This window comes from Scophthalmus maximus, chromosome 10 (assembly GCF_022379125.1).
Source record: "Scophthalmus maximus strain ysfricsl-2021 chromosome 10, ASM2237912v1, whole genome shotgun sequence".
Taxonomy (NCBI): Eukaryota; Metazoa; Chordata; class Actinopteri; order Pleuronectiformes; family Scophthalmidae; genus Scophthalmus; species Scophthalmus maximus.
In genome coordinates this window covers 15,778,718-15,795,610 of record NC_061524.1, presented here as the reverse complement: position 1 = coordinate 15,795,610, position 16,893 = coordinate 15,778,718, and the positions used below count along the sequence as shown (strand labels likewise).

General features: G+C 42.0%; 1 protein-coding gene across 1 annotated transcript; it reads right to left on the bottom strand.

Annotated features, from left to right (window-relative positions):
* Positions 1–2,844: 2,844 nt before the first annotated feature.
* Positions 2,845–15,985, bottom strand: LOC118284021 (exportin-5). Its single transcript, XM_035606558.2, has 33 exons — positions 15,719–15,985; positions 15,034–15,155; positions 14,856–14,928; positions 14,609–14,746; positions 13,586–13,768; positions 13,464–13,490; positions 13,178–13,363; positions 11,947–12,023; positions 11,809–11,853; positions 11,611–11,701; positions 11,380–11,463; positions 11,169–11,294; positions 10,610–10,700; positions 10,383–10,511; positions 10,147–10,262; positions 9,880–10,035; positions 9,689–9,730; positions 9,506–9,595; positions 9,136–9,335; positions 8,939–9,041; positions 8,241–8,422; positions 7,971–8,071; positions 7,777–7,873; positions 7,538–7,674; positions 7,286–7,383; positions 7,118–7,164; positions 6,888–6,994; positions 6,037–6,096; positions 5,846–5,940; positions 5,642–5,749; positions 5,051–5,188; positions 4,767–4,931; positions 2,845–4,532 (listed from the first exon to the last, which is right to left on the bottom strand). The coding sequence occupies exons 1-33, from the start codon at positions 15,818–15,820 to the stop codon at positions 4,386–4,388; spliced, it is 3,663 nt and encodes a 1,220-aa protein (XP_035462451.2). The 5' UTR covers positions 15,821–15,985; the 3' UTR covers positions 2,845–4,385.
* Between the last annotated feature and the right edge of the window lie 908 nt (positions 15,986–16,893).

The following is a 16,893-nucleotide window of genomic DNA, read 5'->3' as shown; positions in this document are numbered from 1 at the left end:
GAGGCCAAAGGCAACTTTTAAAGTGGCCACAAGTTGATCATGCGATATGTAGTGTAAACTCAACACTGCACATTAACGAAAACACACCAGCATCATGCTGTGGGGATGCTTCTCTGCGGCAGGCCGTAAAGGCTTGTGAAGCCAGAGGGTCAAATAAATAAAGCAGAGAGATCTGCCTCAGGCTGTAAAACAGACATTTGGGAAAACATTACTTTTCCAACTCCCTTCTAGCATTGAGCAGCCCATACAATGCGAAATAACGCAGCGCTGCTATAGTCATTCCTCCAGTTCATTGCTGAACTTGAAGAAATCTTTCCAACTGTGCAAAAAACATCCAAAACCCGTGCCCCCACATTAAATATGCTGTGTCCCATCAACACTACACCGTGCCGTCAGAATTCTGGATTATCAATGCCAGAGCAATACCTTTTATATTATGACTTTAATGATGACAGTGTTGAAGCCTTCATAAAAACATTGCCAATGCTTCTTTTCACCAACCCCTATTTGCGTCCATGTCGTCTGTGGTTCTTTATTGCCCATTCAGCAGTACCATGTTCCTCAAGACAGACAGACAGAAAAAAGAAAGAAAGAAAGAAACGAAAAGAAAGAAAGAACGTCAAACATATTAAGATTAATGATTGCATATGTGTGGATCTGTGGTTTCCCCATGCATCTTTGCAAAGCTGGTCAATCTCCGTCCCTGTGCACATTGTGACCTATTATAATTTCCCAAAACCCAAGGTGACATCTCACATTTTCTTGTTTTCTCTGACCAACAGTCTACATCTAAGATATTCCGTTAAAAGGACAAAGTAAAACAACAAAACCTGACACCCCACGACATATTCATTTTTTTTTTGTTGCTGCTTTTTGAAAATACACTGGGTTTCACTGTTTGACTTAGACTCAGCTCCATTCATTAATCACAGGAAAAATCAGAAAAACAATATACTGTACAACACTGGGACATTTATGGACGCTGGACAAATATTTTGATGTATCTGAAACCGACTGAAATTTAAGGTGAATATCAGACTTCTTAACTTTGTAGCAATGGAAGCACATTACACGAGGACGGTGGTAAGGGAAGAATTCGGAGGGTAAAATAAATGTGGCAATATAGAGAAATCTTCCACGAACAGCAACTTGGGGGAAAATTTGTCAAAAAGCCTACTCCAATATATGCAACCCGACAGAGCTTGAGAATTTTGGGCAATCAGATAATACTTTGGTAGCACATTAGAAATACTAAAAATAGTTGGTAATAATTAATTAAAATTATATTCTTTCTTTTTTTATTAAGTAAGCCAAGTGTGCTTAATAAAAATACTTGAAGGCCTATACAGAAGTTGATGATTATTATTGGCGCAATATGTCAGCATCAATTTAATGTTGTAGCATTTAGGTGAAGCTAATTTAACTAATTTGCATATATTTGGGTAGTTTAGTCAAAAACATTGCACCATATTGTACATTTTGGTCATATGTTTTGTATGCAAAATGTTCATTTGTGAAGTAGGTACAGGTTTGAAATGTATTATAATAATGAAAATAAATAATAATAAATTGGATGTATGCAGCACCTTCCAATGTACCCAACAGAGTTTTAAAAATAACGATAATAAATTGGAATTTTTGTAGAGAAGGTGGGGACTGATGGCACGAAAAGGAAGTGGAGGGAAAAATAACACTTCATTATTTTCATAAATTTACATTGAAATGTAAAATTGTAAAGTGAAATAAAAATAGAAATACTTAGAAATAGTAGAAGTACCCCGACAGATGAAATGACAGCGACAGAACTTCAGTTAATGTACTGCACACAGGGGCGTTACGAACCGGTGCGCAAACTTTTAGGACTTCCTGTTCACTGTGAATATTCAACCTACAGACGTTCGTTTATTAATTCACAATAGTTTTTCACACAAACAATCCACTAACGTGCCACCGCCAGACGTTACGCAGCCACCATGCCGACCACCATGTGACCGACTGACACTGTTCTTCTTCGTTGCTCCCCTTCCTCGCTCATTATCGGCCGTTAGCAAAGAAAAAGGCAAACAATGCTTTACTGCCCCCCACCGGCAGGGAGTATGAACTGATTTTCCCCCAGCGGATCTGCTGCTCTGCTAAAAAGTGCGATTGCGAAAATGGTCCAAAACTCGTCCGTCAGCAAATTGAATTCAATTTTAATGTATTTTTCCTTAAATCTTGTAATAGTGAAACGGTACTGTGTAGGGATAAGTAAACTGAGGTTTAAGGGTTTAATTATAACTTTTCCCCCCAAATATCTTGGTCATAGTAAATAACCAATTAATTATAAATCTGTATTGGAGGTAGTATACCCTCCTGTGGAGAACATTTGAGACGGCTAAGGTGGAGATAGAAGACAAGCTTCCAAACATATTTCACCACCATATCATAATGATGATGAAAACAAAGAAACAGATAAAAGATTATGTCAAATAAGGTAAGGTTAGTTTTAACGGTGGAAGTACGTTCATGACACAATTTCTGAAATACTGAATTAAACTCTCATTTTAGGAATTTCAAATCATTACCCAGACAAACATTTAGTGTAAATATTCACCAACATTATAATATACAGGTACCTGACTAGAATATTTACACGAGCTAATGAGACATAGTGACATACCTTTCTGAAGGTATCATGGATTTTATATAAATTATTTTCCTTGTTGCGGTTGTTTTTTTCTTCAAAGGAGTTTTCCCGAAATATGCATTCGCAATCATATACAATCATATTAAAAATTCATTAAAATAACATCTGTTATCCTTACAACTTTTATCTTTATTTTAAATTGAAAATCAAAAGACAAATTTGAGACAAATTTAAACTGTTTTATTTAAAAAAAAAGTAAATATAAACCACACTACACTTTCCAAATCCTATTTTCATTAATTGTACAGAACATTATAGTGTTGAACAAGCATTTCTTTTAAAAATTGCCCATGTGAACAATCATCACAAAGAAAGGAAAATCAATTCATAACTTCATAAATGTTGCTATTTTTTTGGTGAGAAGGATGTGAACCCGTTTCTAGCAAAACCAGCCTCTAAAACGCATCTCAGGGGACTTGACTCATTTATTTTGACACAAAACATAGTTTGAAAACGATCGCTCTCTAGCTTGATAGCTCCATAAGAGCAAAATACATCCAACAACTAGCGCTCGAAAACAATCCCTTGGACAATAAAAGGAATGTAGTGCAGGTTCGTCTTTTTTTTCCCCCCATGGCAGGCAATACCAGTACGAACACAAAGCCGAATACATGATAAAAACAGAAAATATAATCAACCGGACAGCAAGAAAACAACAGAAACACTTAGACTTAGCTACTCATTTGTCCACCCTCAAGTCCACCCTCGAATAAGTTATGTGTTTTTAGGCTTTGTTCCTCGGACACAATTGTCGAGCCTAGCGTGAGTGTTTTGGCACAAAACGTGTCTGTGTTATTTGTAGTAAGATATGTGGTCTGCATTAAAGGAGCAGTTCCAAACGGTATTCGGGCCGTGTAAGTTGTGCACATATAAATTAGAGGCAAAATCGCAGGCTTGTTAAAACACCGTGTAATAACTGCAACGGTTTGTCTTATTTAAATCTACAAAAACCATTCATGAAAACACAATCCAGTTGCTGTTTTTCTTTTCATCTTCACCCAATCACAGGGAGTGTTGCATGGGAGGTACCATTGGCACATCCTTCAGAATGAGAAACTGCATTCAAGCTTGTCCAGTCAAAGGAAATTATGGTAAATAAACAAACCAGCATTAGTTCAATATTTTTTCTTTTCTTTTTGACCTGGGACTTGGCCCTTGACAGCAGCAGCATATAACAACACTTAATCAAGATTTTTATAACGCACTTAGTGTGCACGCTGGGCAATTAGAAAGTACTGTTCATTAAAATGAAGAAAAAAAAAGGAAAGTAAAATGAAGAATCCAGAATTGACCTACTTCAAGGTACAGTGTGGCTGTGGCTCAGCAGAGTCAGCAGTGGAGCAAATATTCACCATTTCTTTTTTGATCATCCCTTAGCAAAATCTGCATAAGAAATATTTCTACAACCTCCTGTAAGGTACGTAGAAGACAATGGAGCAGAAGAGACTTAAAAAAGGATCCTCTGTGTGAACCTTGCCCGTGCACTCAATTAGTGAAAAGATATTAGTTATCATTGTGAGTGTCATTGTGGCACAATGAGGGTGAAAATAAAAGATGGCCGACTGCTGACAGCTACGTTAGGTAGCGCTAGCGCTGCACTGCCCTGCTGGAGGATGGTGAGGGGGGAAATCCCTGGTGTGTACACACAACTCCTGCCTTCAGTCATCAGCGTGTCGTCCGTTTGAACCGTTACGCGTTCCTACAGGCTATTATTCTCCGGGGAGAAGAGCGCCGCCAGGCCCAACGCTTCACTGTTCACCGCGTCCTTTTCTGGCTTCGGTCTCTTGAAGAGCGATGGAAGATTCCGGATGTGAACCTCCTTCCTGAACTGCTGGCACAGAGCTTTCTGTTGGCAGCGGACAGAGAGAGGGGAGGTTAAACAGAGCCGTCCGAGAACTACTGGAAAAGAATTTCATTAGACTGTACAGCCCTGTTGAGCGGCTGCACTCAAGATTTACAGCACCGCCAGAATCACAGTGCTGAGTAATGACTTGCACTATTAAGGCCTGTGTCTGATGTCTGTCTGCAGCATGACACAAATAGCAAAGCGCTGCTCTCTAGTGGCGAAAGGTGGCATTACCCCAACTGTTCCTGCGATGAGCTTCTTGAACTGGTCTTTCCTCTTTTTCTCTCCAACCTTCTGGGCATTGGGGTCCAGGAGCCTGTGATCGTACTGGTCCAGAGCCTCCGTGTTGATGTTCGGGATCTGGGTCATTACCGCTCTCAGCTCCACGTAGCGCGGCCGCTAAGACACACAAACGCACAAAGCAAGGAAATCAAAAGAGAGCTGCTTCCTCAGGAATGGCCTAAAATGTGGGAACATATTATATCCCCGAAACCAAAAGTTTTTGCCATTATCCTCACCAGGTTTTCGTAGATGATCATGGCCAGCTGAGAGAGGGTCGAGTTGCAGACTTCGTGCTGCCCATGAACCTGAAGTCCCCGGAGAACACTGGTATAGAACCACGTGACTGCCTCAGGAAGGAGATTACCCCCTATGACCTGGAGAGATGCAGAGTGAATGTGGGAGGACGGCTTTAGTTGAAATTTAGAATTTAGGACATTTTTACGGCAGAAATCACATACATCCTTCATGGAAAAGGAAAAACTGTGCATTAGAGAAGGATGCAAATACATTAGTGATCTGAAAATCTTGAGTGGCAACAATTTAAGTGAAAATAAATGCATGGTTCAAGTTTGATCTGATTATTTTATTAATAATAATAATAATAATAATAATGATAAAATTATCCTACTAATAAGTATTTCCTGTACATCTAAAGCCTCATGTAGCTCATCCCTCGGCACCATAGACATCAATGAACCCCGCCATGATAACGGACGATGCTTCTTTAATGATGAACATCGGTATATGGACTAACTCAGTGTTGGAATAACAAAAAATACAGAAAATATCCAGCCCTTTTCTTTAAAATGAAAGAGGGTGTGCGCTACCTGCCGCAGGAGGGTCCAGCAGACCATGGAAGCAGTGCGGTGACAGTTAGTGGTGTCCTTCCACGACAGCGAGGTGAAGGACAGGGTCAACAGGGACATGTAGATGTTCTGGGCAAAGACAAAAGATGAAGTTCATATCGATAATTTAATGTTTGACTAAACATGGTTCCGCCCCAAATGTGACGTGACGCGCCTCAGGCTGACCTCGTGTTTCGTCAGGCATTTTCCCAGATCCGTCAGCTCGTCTGTGGGCTGGGCGGGAGGTGCCGTCTGCACCGAATCCATCATCATGTCTTCATCTGCGCAAGAACATTTCAATCAAAACGATGGGCAGAATAAAAACAAACACATAATCCAGCTATTGATTCAAAATGACATCTCATTTTGACTCTCACCCTCTATTTCCTCCTTATTTGCCGCTTGTTCGGGCACTTTTCTGGCAATGCAGCTCACGGCTAGGAGGAGAAGGAGGAAGTATTATGGCCCCATAAATACTCAACTCAGTGAAAGCTGATCAGGCAGTTGTGTGCAAGTCCTGAAAATCCCACACCTCATATTTTTTAGTACCTCCGTAAAACACACCATCAAAAAACCCCACTCTGTTCCTCGGCGCGCATGAAACTGATCTAGCCTTGTGATGCAGAGACCGACTTCAGGAGGAATATGACGATAAAGTGAATTTCAATCCAGCTAATGGTACTTTACAAAAAACGTTTTGTTGATTATTGAGTAGACATTGTTTTCAGAGCTCCCCCCAAACTCAGATTCACATAGAACTGGAAGGAAACATCTTCTCTATCATAATATCTGGAGTTTAAGCTTTATATGGGAATTATGGCTGATATTTGCTCTTTCCTCTTGTGTTATATAACCAATTTACCTTACCACATGAGCCAAGTGCATTATTCCTAAGAATAAGCCCTGGGCTTCATGCCCAGTATAGACAGGGACCTTATTGTCAAACATTAATATAATTGTATTAAAATAACTCTGACTAATATCTTTATTTTTAATAATTTAATGCAAAGTGGCAGGTATTTAGTTAGGTAGAAGACTTCTTTCCCTTTAAAACTAATGTTTTTATTTTTTGCGAACATACAGGATAATAAGTTTCGGGTAATAAATTATCTATTAAAAATATCTTAAAATAAAGTGACATTTCCATGTACTTCGTTACACCACAACTGTCATATGTGTGTATGGATATTGATCAATTGCAGCGATTAGCGGAGATGCTGAAACTCACCGAGGAAATCCAGCACCTCCCTGGTGAGCAGGCGCACCAGCTGCTCCTCCAACATCTCCTGCGTCACCTGGCTCTCCTGACACACCACCTCCTCCTCGTCCTCCTCGCTAGAAAAACACAAACAAACAATTCACATATCCAATTTAATAACTTTGGCACAGTGTGCCCTCAAAGAATAAAACACACTGCGTTGCAACAGAGACCGACACAAACACATTCCTATGACCTACTTAGTAGACGTCCTCTGGTTGATGACCTGCCACTTGACGCTGAGTCTCTGTAGTGTGAAGAAGAAACAAGGACAAAAGCAGCAGTGACTGACAGAATGAAGTTTAACTAACGTTGAGATTAAATTATGTTTTCCTGTTTTACTGAATGGGACATGTGGAGATGCTGACCTGCTGCATGTAGGCAAACAGTGGGCCCAGCAGGGGGCAGAGTAGACTGTTGTAGTACTCCTGAGGACATGACAGCACCAACTGCCTCACAAATACGCGTACGCTTGTTAAGGCAATTGAACGTTGACATGAAGCAACAACTCAGCTTTGTTAGTGTAGAGTAGTATCAGTCTAAACTAGTCTTGCACACAAATGTAAATCACCAAACTACTGACTTAAGCACGGTGACGGAGCAAATCAAAATAAGGATATGAATCATAGGGCGCAGTCTGTGGTCGGGCACATGGTCGAGTGAAACGAAAGCAGAGGCGGCTATTTCTTCAGCCAACCTCTCGATGGTGTAGAACTCCTGCTGCAGGGACAGACCAACGTTTCCCAGGATATGGAAGCTGCAGCGGCAAAGAGAGCGGAAGAGGGAGAGGTAGAATTTTAATCTGCGACAAAAAGTGTGGTATGAAACTAATACTAAAAACAACAATGGCAATTCTCACCAGTTGTCATACACAGTGCTGAAAAATCCCTGCATGCGCTCCAGGTTGGTTCTGTACACCGGAGAGTCATAAATGTCCAGAGGATGCTGGGAGAGACCTGCAGAAAGCACAAATTTTAAAAAGGTGTAACCGTGGTTTTGGTTTTTTTAGATGATGGATGATTACTGGAGAAAAAAGCAAAAGGCTGCTCTTACCGAGAACTACATTTTTCTCGGCATCCATCACCTCGTGAGCCCTCGAGAAGGTCTCACTCAGACGGGCTATGTTCTCCGGCATGAACAGACGGTTGTAAGTCCTACGACGAGGAGGAAATAAGAGACATCGTTCAATGCACTGAAAGACGTTTTACACCAATCACACAAATACACATCAAAACTAAAAATCAAGATCCCGTCTGTAAAATGCATAAATGGTCTGCTGTGTGGACATCATTGGGGAACCACAGTGTGAAAATACTGGCGTACCTGATAAGAGTCAACAGGTTGGGCAGCAAGAGCAGAAACTGGCCCGTGCAGGGGTTCCTGTAGATGGGAACTCCGGCGGGGGTGCAACCCACCACGAAGCCCCCGGCCTTGGCTTCCTCCACGTCCGCGGGCCGTCGTGCCCTCTTCACCACGCCCAACATGGCATTCAGACAGAAACTCACCTAGAGGGAAGGTCACAAAGGAGGGGGTGAACATGTTGGCACCATATGAGCAATGTTAAAAAAAAAATTACATTAAGCTCAAAGCACTAGTGTCTCAGATCTGCTAGCATGGCTGTAGAGTCCCAACTCGACGCTACGCTTAATTTAATAAAAACTCCAAGGACGAGCCAAAAAGTGGCTATTAATTTAAAACGGGAACTTTTGGGAGTAGCTACCAAAAGAATTCTGCGACTGATATACTGTCTGCCAAGTTATTTTCTAGGACTTCACAGGAATGATCTTTGACTGAGTAATTGAAACTTGACATATCTCTTACATCTTTAAAGTTTATTGTCAAATTTAGTTGTCTAATTTAGTTTCTGCTGCAGTGTCTTGTCCTTAAGTGTGATTCTTTTTCAGCCTTAGCGATGTAGACAAGGAAAGAAATGGTATTAAACCTTAAGTAAGTATAGCAAGGACGTCCACTGTCAAAAACCCCCAGAGACAGACCAACTCAGATTACACTAAAACACTTACCCGCCCCCGGTTAAGACCCATCGTGTCTGTGTCTGTGCTGTGCTCAGCGACCACCTGATCAGCTCCAACAAAGGACAGGAAGACGGCGGGGTCCCCCATCACACTGAAACACAGGGGACGACGGTCAAATACTTGTCATGGCATTAAATTATGCAATGTACGATTTGAGCGGAATGGAGAGAATTCAAAAAACGCACTGCCTCATCTGGTCCGAGGTCCATTCCGCCACCACTGTTGCCATCAGTTCGTCCAGGAAAGCCTTCTGCTTCGCAAAGTCTTTGAACTGGTTGCTGATCAGCACCAGAGCTTCCATCAGTGAGCATTTCTCCATGTGGGTGAGCATTGCGTCACTTGCGAATAGCTTCTTCACGTGGTCATAAAACATGTCAAAACAAGGCTGGAGAGGGGGAAAAATAATAATTAGACAGCAGTCACAAATATTAACTCACGCCTGTTCCTCAGCACTGAAGTGTGTATTTAATGTATTCATTTCATGCATAAAATCCAGCAAATGAAAGCCAACTCCATCCATGTCATGCTATTTTACTTTCACACAAGGGCATTTACCAGGATGAACTGTGGGTAATCCCGGCAGATTTTGATGATGGACGAACAGGCGTGCCTCCTCACGTTCTTCACGGCTCGGGTCCGAGGCATCTGAAGACGTCAGTTGGTGAGAATATGTCTTTGGTTTTGGGATATGAAGAATGAAGGACAATGCAGATATATTGCTCAGTGAGGGCGACTCACCTTGTTGTCCTGACCGACCTCAAACGTGATGGCTTTAAACAGCTGTGGACACGAAAGAAGAAAATGTCATTCCAATCATCCCCTTCTTACATTCACAAAGCATTTCTATACGCTTGTAGGTTTATACAACAAAATTACACATAGAGTAGACACGTGTAGAATATGCAGCGACCAATGACGCCTCAGCTGACCTTGGAGAGGACCCGTGGCAGAAAGTGTGGTCTGTGTAGGACGAACGGAAAGAGGGCAGAGATGTTGGTGAGCACACAGGACAAGATGAGCGGGTCTTTGGTGTCGTAGTTCAGGACGGCCTGCAGCAGCTCCATGCTCTGATCTGTCGGCAGCTTCTACAAAGGAAGAGGCAGAGGGAAGCCCTTCGCGTCAGTACAATCAGCATTATTTCAACATATATCAACACAGCTTTACCCCATTGCTGGAAAATTGCCCCCCGCCGTTACCTCCTCGTCCAGACTTTTGAAAATCTGTGCGACCATGCACTCCATGTAGACAGTCACTGCATCCCACTGGACCACAGATGGCGACAGGAGGGAACAAAGGCCCTCTGCACTCTTAGCTAGAAAGGTGTGTGGAGAGAAGAAGAGAAAAAATAACTGTTTACGCTGCAAAGTTCCGGATTTGAGTGGTCTGATGAAATTCGGATACATCAAACAAATCTACCAGGGCACACTCTTACATGTGGTAACCCCGATATCAATAGGACTGGCGATCTGATACTGCAGCCACTCGGCCGCTATCTGAAAGGCCTCCAGAGGAACGATGCGACACGCACTCCTCACCACCTCCCCCTGCTGCGCTCTAAAAGCTGCGAAGTATGGGAAAAAACACACAAAAAACAACGATTGATAAAACTACTAAAAGTATTGATCATGAGTGCAGTTACATTGAAACCAACGTACTTACAATTAAAGAAAGAGTTGAAGTCTTCGTCACTGTCAAAGTCCACACGGGAGTACTCGCAACTGGGATTATCGTCTCTAGATGGAAACCCAGTCTGGAAGAGAGGAAAGACAGAGGAAAAGAACTTCAGCAACATCCTTTCTTTGTGCGCTGGCAACAGCAGCACTGACGTCACTACCCAACTTTTATACAGAGATACCGCTATGTTGCTGTTGAGACGACATCTTTTATTGCTGCCATTGCTAATTTAAACTGAAACAAACAAGATGCCATGTTGCAGACCCAGTGTGTGATTATAAATAGCACGTTCTGGAATCAGAGGCGTGACGTGTAACAAAAGTCTTTACAGGCGCCGCTAGTGTAACATAACAGCATCCGCATCCTGTCCCGTCACCCTTAGTCTCCCTTTGAAACAGACATCAATTCAGCTTTGTGATTACATCCGCTGTCGGCTTAAAAGCAGAACTACATTCAATCCGTGTTCACATGTTTTATACAGAACACAGAGGAACATTAGCAAGAGCCTCGATAAGGCTGTGTAAAAAGGGGGCTACTGTCTCACCTTGACTAGGTTGGTCATAGACGCTTTGAGGTATTTGACGGCCATCGCCACAACAACCGCATCCTTTGACATAGTCTCATGTCTGAACAAGGCTCCCCACGTGGCCTGAGGGGATGACTTCAAAAACTGTAGAAAAACATGGAAGTGGGGGGTCAAACCCATATTCTATTCACTCAAACACAGTCTGAAAAGTTGTCCGTTGTCCCCTCACCTGACTGGAATGTGTAGTGAAGGATAAAAGGGCTTCCATGTACTTGCTGAGGTTTGCAGGTATTTCAACCTCTACATCTGAACCCTGTGGAGAGAACAGGGCATTTCCTAGAGATCAATCATAAACAGGAAGTCTAAGCAACTAAAAATGTGTATGTGTGTGTGTGTGTGTGTGTGTGTGTGTGTGTGTGTGTGTGTGTGTGTATAAAAGATGAACTAAGGATAAACTAACCACTAATGAGCAGAGCTGGCCTCCCAGAGCACACAGGACCTGGCACAGCCTCTTCAGGAAGACGTAGCGCCGCTCCACCACCTCCACTGCTCTACAGGTTTATACACACACACAGGAATAATAAGTTATGGCAAAAACATTCAATAACTGCTTTTGCATCTGTGCTCCGCCATTGAACAGATGCCTCACATTACTTACTGTGATTCAGGGGATTTCTTGCATATCGCCAGTCCATCTGCTGACCTACAGCGAGACGGATACGAACCACTCAATGATAATAGTGAAGATGGTGCTGTAGGTTAAAGAGGGACGAGGGGGAGGTGCAGGTGTACTTACTGGGCTGCAGAGAGGATGTAGTGTATGGCCACATCATCGAACAGCAGCATGAATGGCTTCCTGTCCTCCAGCTTGCCCTGTAGAAGAATTGCACATTCAGTTCCACACAGCTTATTACGATCTAATAAATATCCTACAATTTCCAATTTCTTGAAAAGTTTTGTGGCATGGTTCGTCTCGTCTGTGGTTTCATAATTGGCAGTTTTCATATTCTAGCTAGAAAGCAGATAGATCCAAGGCTGCGTAATTCTCAATTCTATTAATAAATGTTTAATCTAATTTGGATCAAATACACTAAGATGGATGGTCATGCGATTGGGACCTACATCCTGTCTGAAACATTAGGGATTTTAAAGGGACGACCAGCAAAATTTCAAGTCAGTTGGACTTAAAGCCATTTACATTTATGGTGTATGTGATACCATCTGTATGATTTCTTCTCTCACAGTTGATGAGTGAACATGACATCTAAGAGTATTGCGCATTGCATTTAAAGGGGCAGCAAGCGATTTTGGAGAAAGATTGTTTGTTGTTGATTTTTTTTGACTGCACTGGTCGGGGCTTGAACTCGCAGACTCTGGGTAGACTGATGCACTAACCAGGAGGCCAAAACCCCTGAGTCGTAGAATCTGCCGCTAGCACGTCTCTTAAGGCGGCGGGGATTGATGTTTGCAATTTACAGAGCCATGGTTGTGCCGAAAAAAATATTTTTTTCCCGGCGCACACTCAGAATTGACAGTTTGAGAAAAAATATTCGCTGAATTTCACTGAAAGCGTATTAGATTAAAATCGCTGACCCTTTAAGAGTCAAGATGTATAAAAATAGATATATCTGATAACCATACGATAAATTCAGAGGTTTAGTGGTTACTCAATGTTTCAACACTGTTGATGACTTGATAAAATTTGAGAGAGAGTTGTCGTGCAAACAAAAATTGCATAATTTTTGCAATCCAGCTCAGGAGTTGAGTTAAAAGAAGTGTGTTTTAAATAGCCACATGATAGCACTGCTGCTTTGCTCCTGCATCATTTCTTTCAACAACTTACAGCCCAAATTTTCAACAAATGTCAAAAAAAACAACCTGGTAAGATATTGTTTTAAGAAATAATATACGAATATCTGACAAACAAAAATGAGAAAAAAAATAGGAGGGAAACCATGATCTCTTTTCACCTATCAGGAAGTATTAAGTCTTAACCTTTCAACACGCGTTGGTTCCCTGCAACTCACCTTCCGGCTGATTGCAATGAGCAGACACTCGGCTGCCTCCAGCTGCAGCTCCGGCTCACTCAGCAGCAGACACAACATTTCCAGCAGATGGCAGTTTCCCGAGGTGATGTACACCAGCGACACCCAGTCTATGTAGCCCGCAAGTGTATTCAGCGTCGCCACGGCGACTCGACAGTGAGCCCTGGCCTGAAAAATGAGGGGCAAAGATGGGAAAAAGAACAAGTGACACCTGAGTTATCAAGTTCATAAGAGGGTTCATTTTAGAGCAAAGATGAAGTGGTCTCACCTTCAGTTCATGTCCAGGTGACCCTTTCTGGATAAATAACATAAAAACAAAAAACAAATGAACGTGAGAAATTAATCTGCTGGTTAGATCATACAAAATTTAAAGCTGAGACCCCCACTGACCAGTCTGCGATAGTCCTCCATATTAATCTGCATCACTGCCATCATGAAACTGAAGATGCTCTCCATGTTCTGGGTGAGCGTCTGTTGGATGTCTCGGCGTCGCTGGGTGGGCAACGTTTGGAAGGTGATCACGTCCTCCGCCAGCCTCAGCAGGATCAACATCACCAGCTCGGTCTGAGCCTCCTGTAAAAGGCGCAGGTCCGTTTATTTCTCTTTTTACTATATTCACTTTAAAAAGACGAAAGCTTAAAAGTCCATAACACCAGACTGGCTGCAACTTTTGTTTACAGTTTCATAAAGTGGCCATGGTGACATGTATGAGCCTGGAACTTATTTTGCATGCGAGTCATTGCATAATCATACTCAAATTGCATGCAAGCTGCAACATGTAAGTAGATGTGAAACAGTTAATCAAACCAAACAACCAATCGATTAATCGAGAAAATAATCAACAGGTTAATCAACAATGAAAATAGTTAGTTTAGTTGCACGTTAGTTAGTTGCAGCTAGGCCTATTGTAACGATAATTACGTTATCGGCTTATCGTACAATACATGAATATGAACTCAATAATTTTGATATCTCAATAACAGCCATGTGTCTACATGCGTGTGTGCTGACATAAGAATGAATGTCAACAACAGTCCAGCAAGTCCCGCTGCATCCATCCTCTCACGTGTTCTCGTCGAATGATTAATCAATTACTGGTTTGGTCAATAAATATGGATTTCTATGTATTTTTCTAAAGGCACCGTGACTCTAAGTTGCTTGTTTTGTCTGAGGCCTAAACGCAAGTCTAAACTCTAGACAACATTTCTCTCAGCTGCAACAGATTTAGTGTAGGACTTGCCCGCGCAACGACTAGTAGGCCTGAACTGCAAGCTCACATGATTCAGTATCAAAAAATGGTCTTAAAAGGACGATAGTGTTGTTTATCGCAATCATTTCTGGAAAAATTTATCGTGCAAGAAAATGTTGTTATCGTGACAGCCTTAGTTGCAGCCCTACATGCAAGAGACTCACCCCTTGGCCGGTGAGAGCCTCCATCTCTTTCAGCATGTCCGGCCAGTGTTGAGGCCATTCCCTCTTGATCATCTCCACCGTGATGCGGGACAGGGCGTCTTTGATGTGGCTCTCCTCCTCCAGGATGGGACGAGTGCCCTGATGGGACCCGACACAAGTATCAGACACACATCTACAACCGCGGTGGCAGTGAGACTAGACTTTTTTTGTTTTTTTGTCATCGGCAGCCTATTGCCATCACACTCACATTTGACAGCAGCTGCATGGCGCACTCCTTCAGCTGCACTTTCTCTTGTTGCTGCATGTTGTTCCATCGGAACCTGCGGGAGAAGGAAAAAAAGCTTTCTTTCAAATAAGCAGCTCGCAGCGTTTATTCCTTTTGGTTGTTATGCATTATTTGTGATGGTGATCGGGGTCACACTCACTTGATGACGTGCTCCAGGATTTGCAAACCAAAGTGTCTCACCACAGCAGGCTGGGCTCTGTCGGCTAGTTGTAAGCCACATGGGACACAGAAGGAGTTGGTCTCTTTAAACTCTTCATAGAACTGCAGCGGAGAAGACGAACCTCGTTACATTAAAACTATTTTTTTTTATATGAACGTAATTTTATCTTCTAAACGACATGTGCCAATATCCGGAGGCAATAGCGACAACTGCCTCAGCAATATTACAATAAATACTCTAAGTAGCATCAAGCTAAGCTACCATATAGCCACTCAAGCTAGGCGCGACGTTGCCACTAGCAACATAATATCGGCCGTGTAAAAATGGAGCAGTGTCTTTTTATTAGCGCGGGATGATAAGTTATAATTCTGCTCTGATCGTGTGAATGAATGAATGAATGAATGAATGAATGAAGGTGAGTCGACAGACAGGTGTTGGGGAGGTTATGTGCATGGCCACTGCCTCGCGAGGCGTCGCTAACGTTACTGCACGTAAACTAACTAATGTAATAGTAAAAGCGACGGTGTTACCGCTGACCCCGCAGGTCATCGACTTGACCTGTTATTCACCATCGCACGCACTTGATTTTACTTTCACAACAAACTCCAAAATAGCAAAGCTCGGCTAGCTCGGAGCGCACGCTAGCAGCCCGCAACGGCGCTACCTTTAGGGCCTCCAGTCGGTAAATTTGACTCGATTCCGCGTCCATCATCACGTTCACAGCCTTGACGAGCTGCTCGCACACGGCGGCCACCTGGTCGGCCATGACTTCGGGTCGCGTCTGACACACCGTTAAGAAGAAAGCGAGGAGCTGCCGTATGCAAAACGCCAAGCGGAGCACAGCGAGGCGTGTACGTTAAGGGAAATGCCAACGTGCGCAAAATGTGCTGCCTTGTGCCTGTGATCCTCTCGCTCGCCGTAGAACTCCGTGGGAACTCTGGGAGTTGTAGTTGAAGTAGTTGTAGTTTTTTAAAAACATTTTTTGAAGATCGTCTATATGCTGACAGACAAATCACTCCGAGTTGAAAGAACCACTTCTAACTTCAGTCTGAAAACCTATGAAAGGTGTATGTTTCATTTCATATGACGTGCGCAAAATGTGCTGCCTTGTGTCTGTGATCCTCTCGCTCGCCGTAGAATGGGAACTCTGGGAGTTGTAGTTGAAGTAGTTGTAGTTTTTTAAAATATTTTTTAAAGATCGTCTACATGCTGACAGACAAATCACTCCGAGTTGAAAGAACCACTTCTAACTTCAGTCTGAAAACCTGTGAAAGGTGTATCTTTCATTTCATATGAATATAAACGATTCAATAAATTCCTAAAATGATTTGATAAATGATTAGTTAAATTCTTTAAAAACTGCTATTTTATCATGTTCTCTTAGAAATGATAATCAGTGCAGATTTTTTCAAACATTCATGACACATGTCAATCAACATCCTTTCAGTGAATATTATCATTTTACTTTTTGCAATATTTTTGCTCTGTTTATTCATATACACATTTTGAATACACATTTTGTCCACAATCACTTACAGTGGAATTTCTTTACGTAGGTTTTTTAACTACTTGACAGATGACTGGTATCTTTATAATTCATATACAAAAATTTAAGAGTTTATATAATACTATGTGTTGTTATGAATTTAAACTATGTGACGGTGTATATGTATGTAAAAATGTATCATTTATGTTTTTTAATATAACTACTTTGATGACTGCTTTAGTAATTTGTCATGCAAAAAAGCCAAAGATATAATATTCCAGCTTTACTGTATTTTCTTTGAATTATTTAGATAGTATTAATATATATCTGAATTATTTTTTAATAATTAAGAG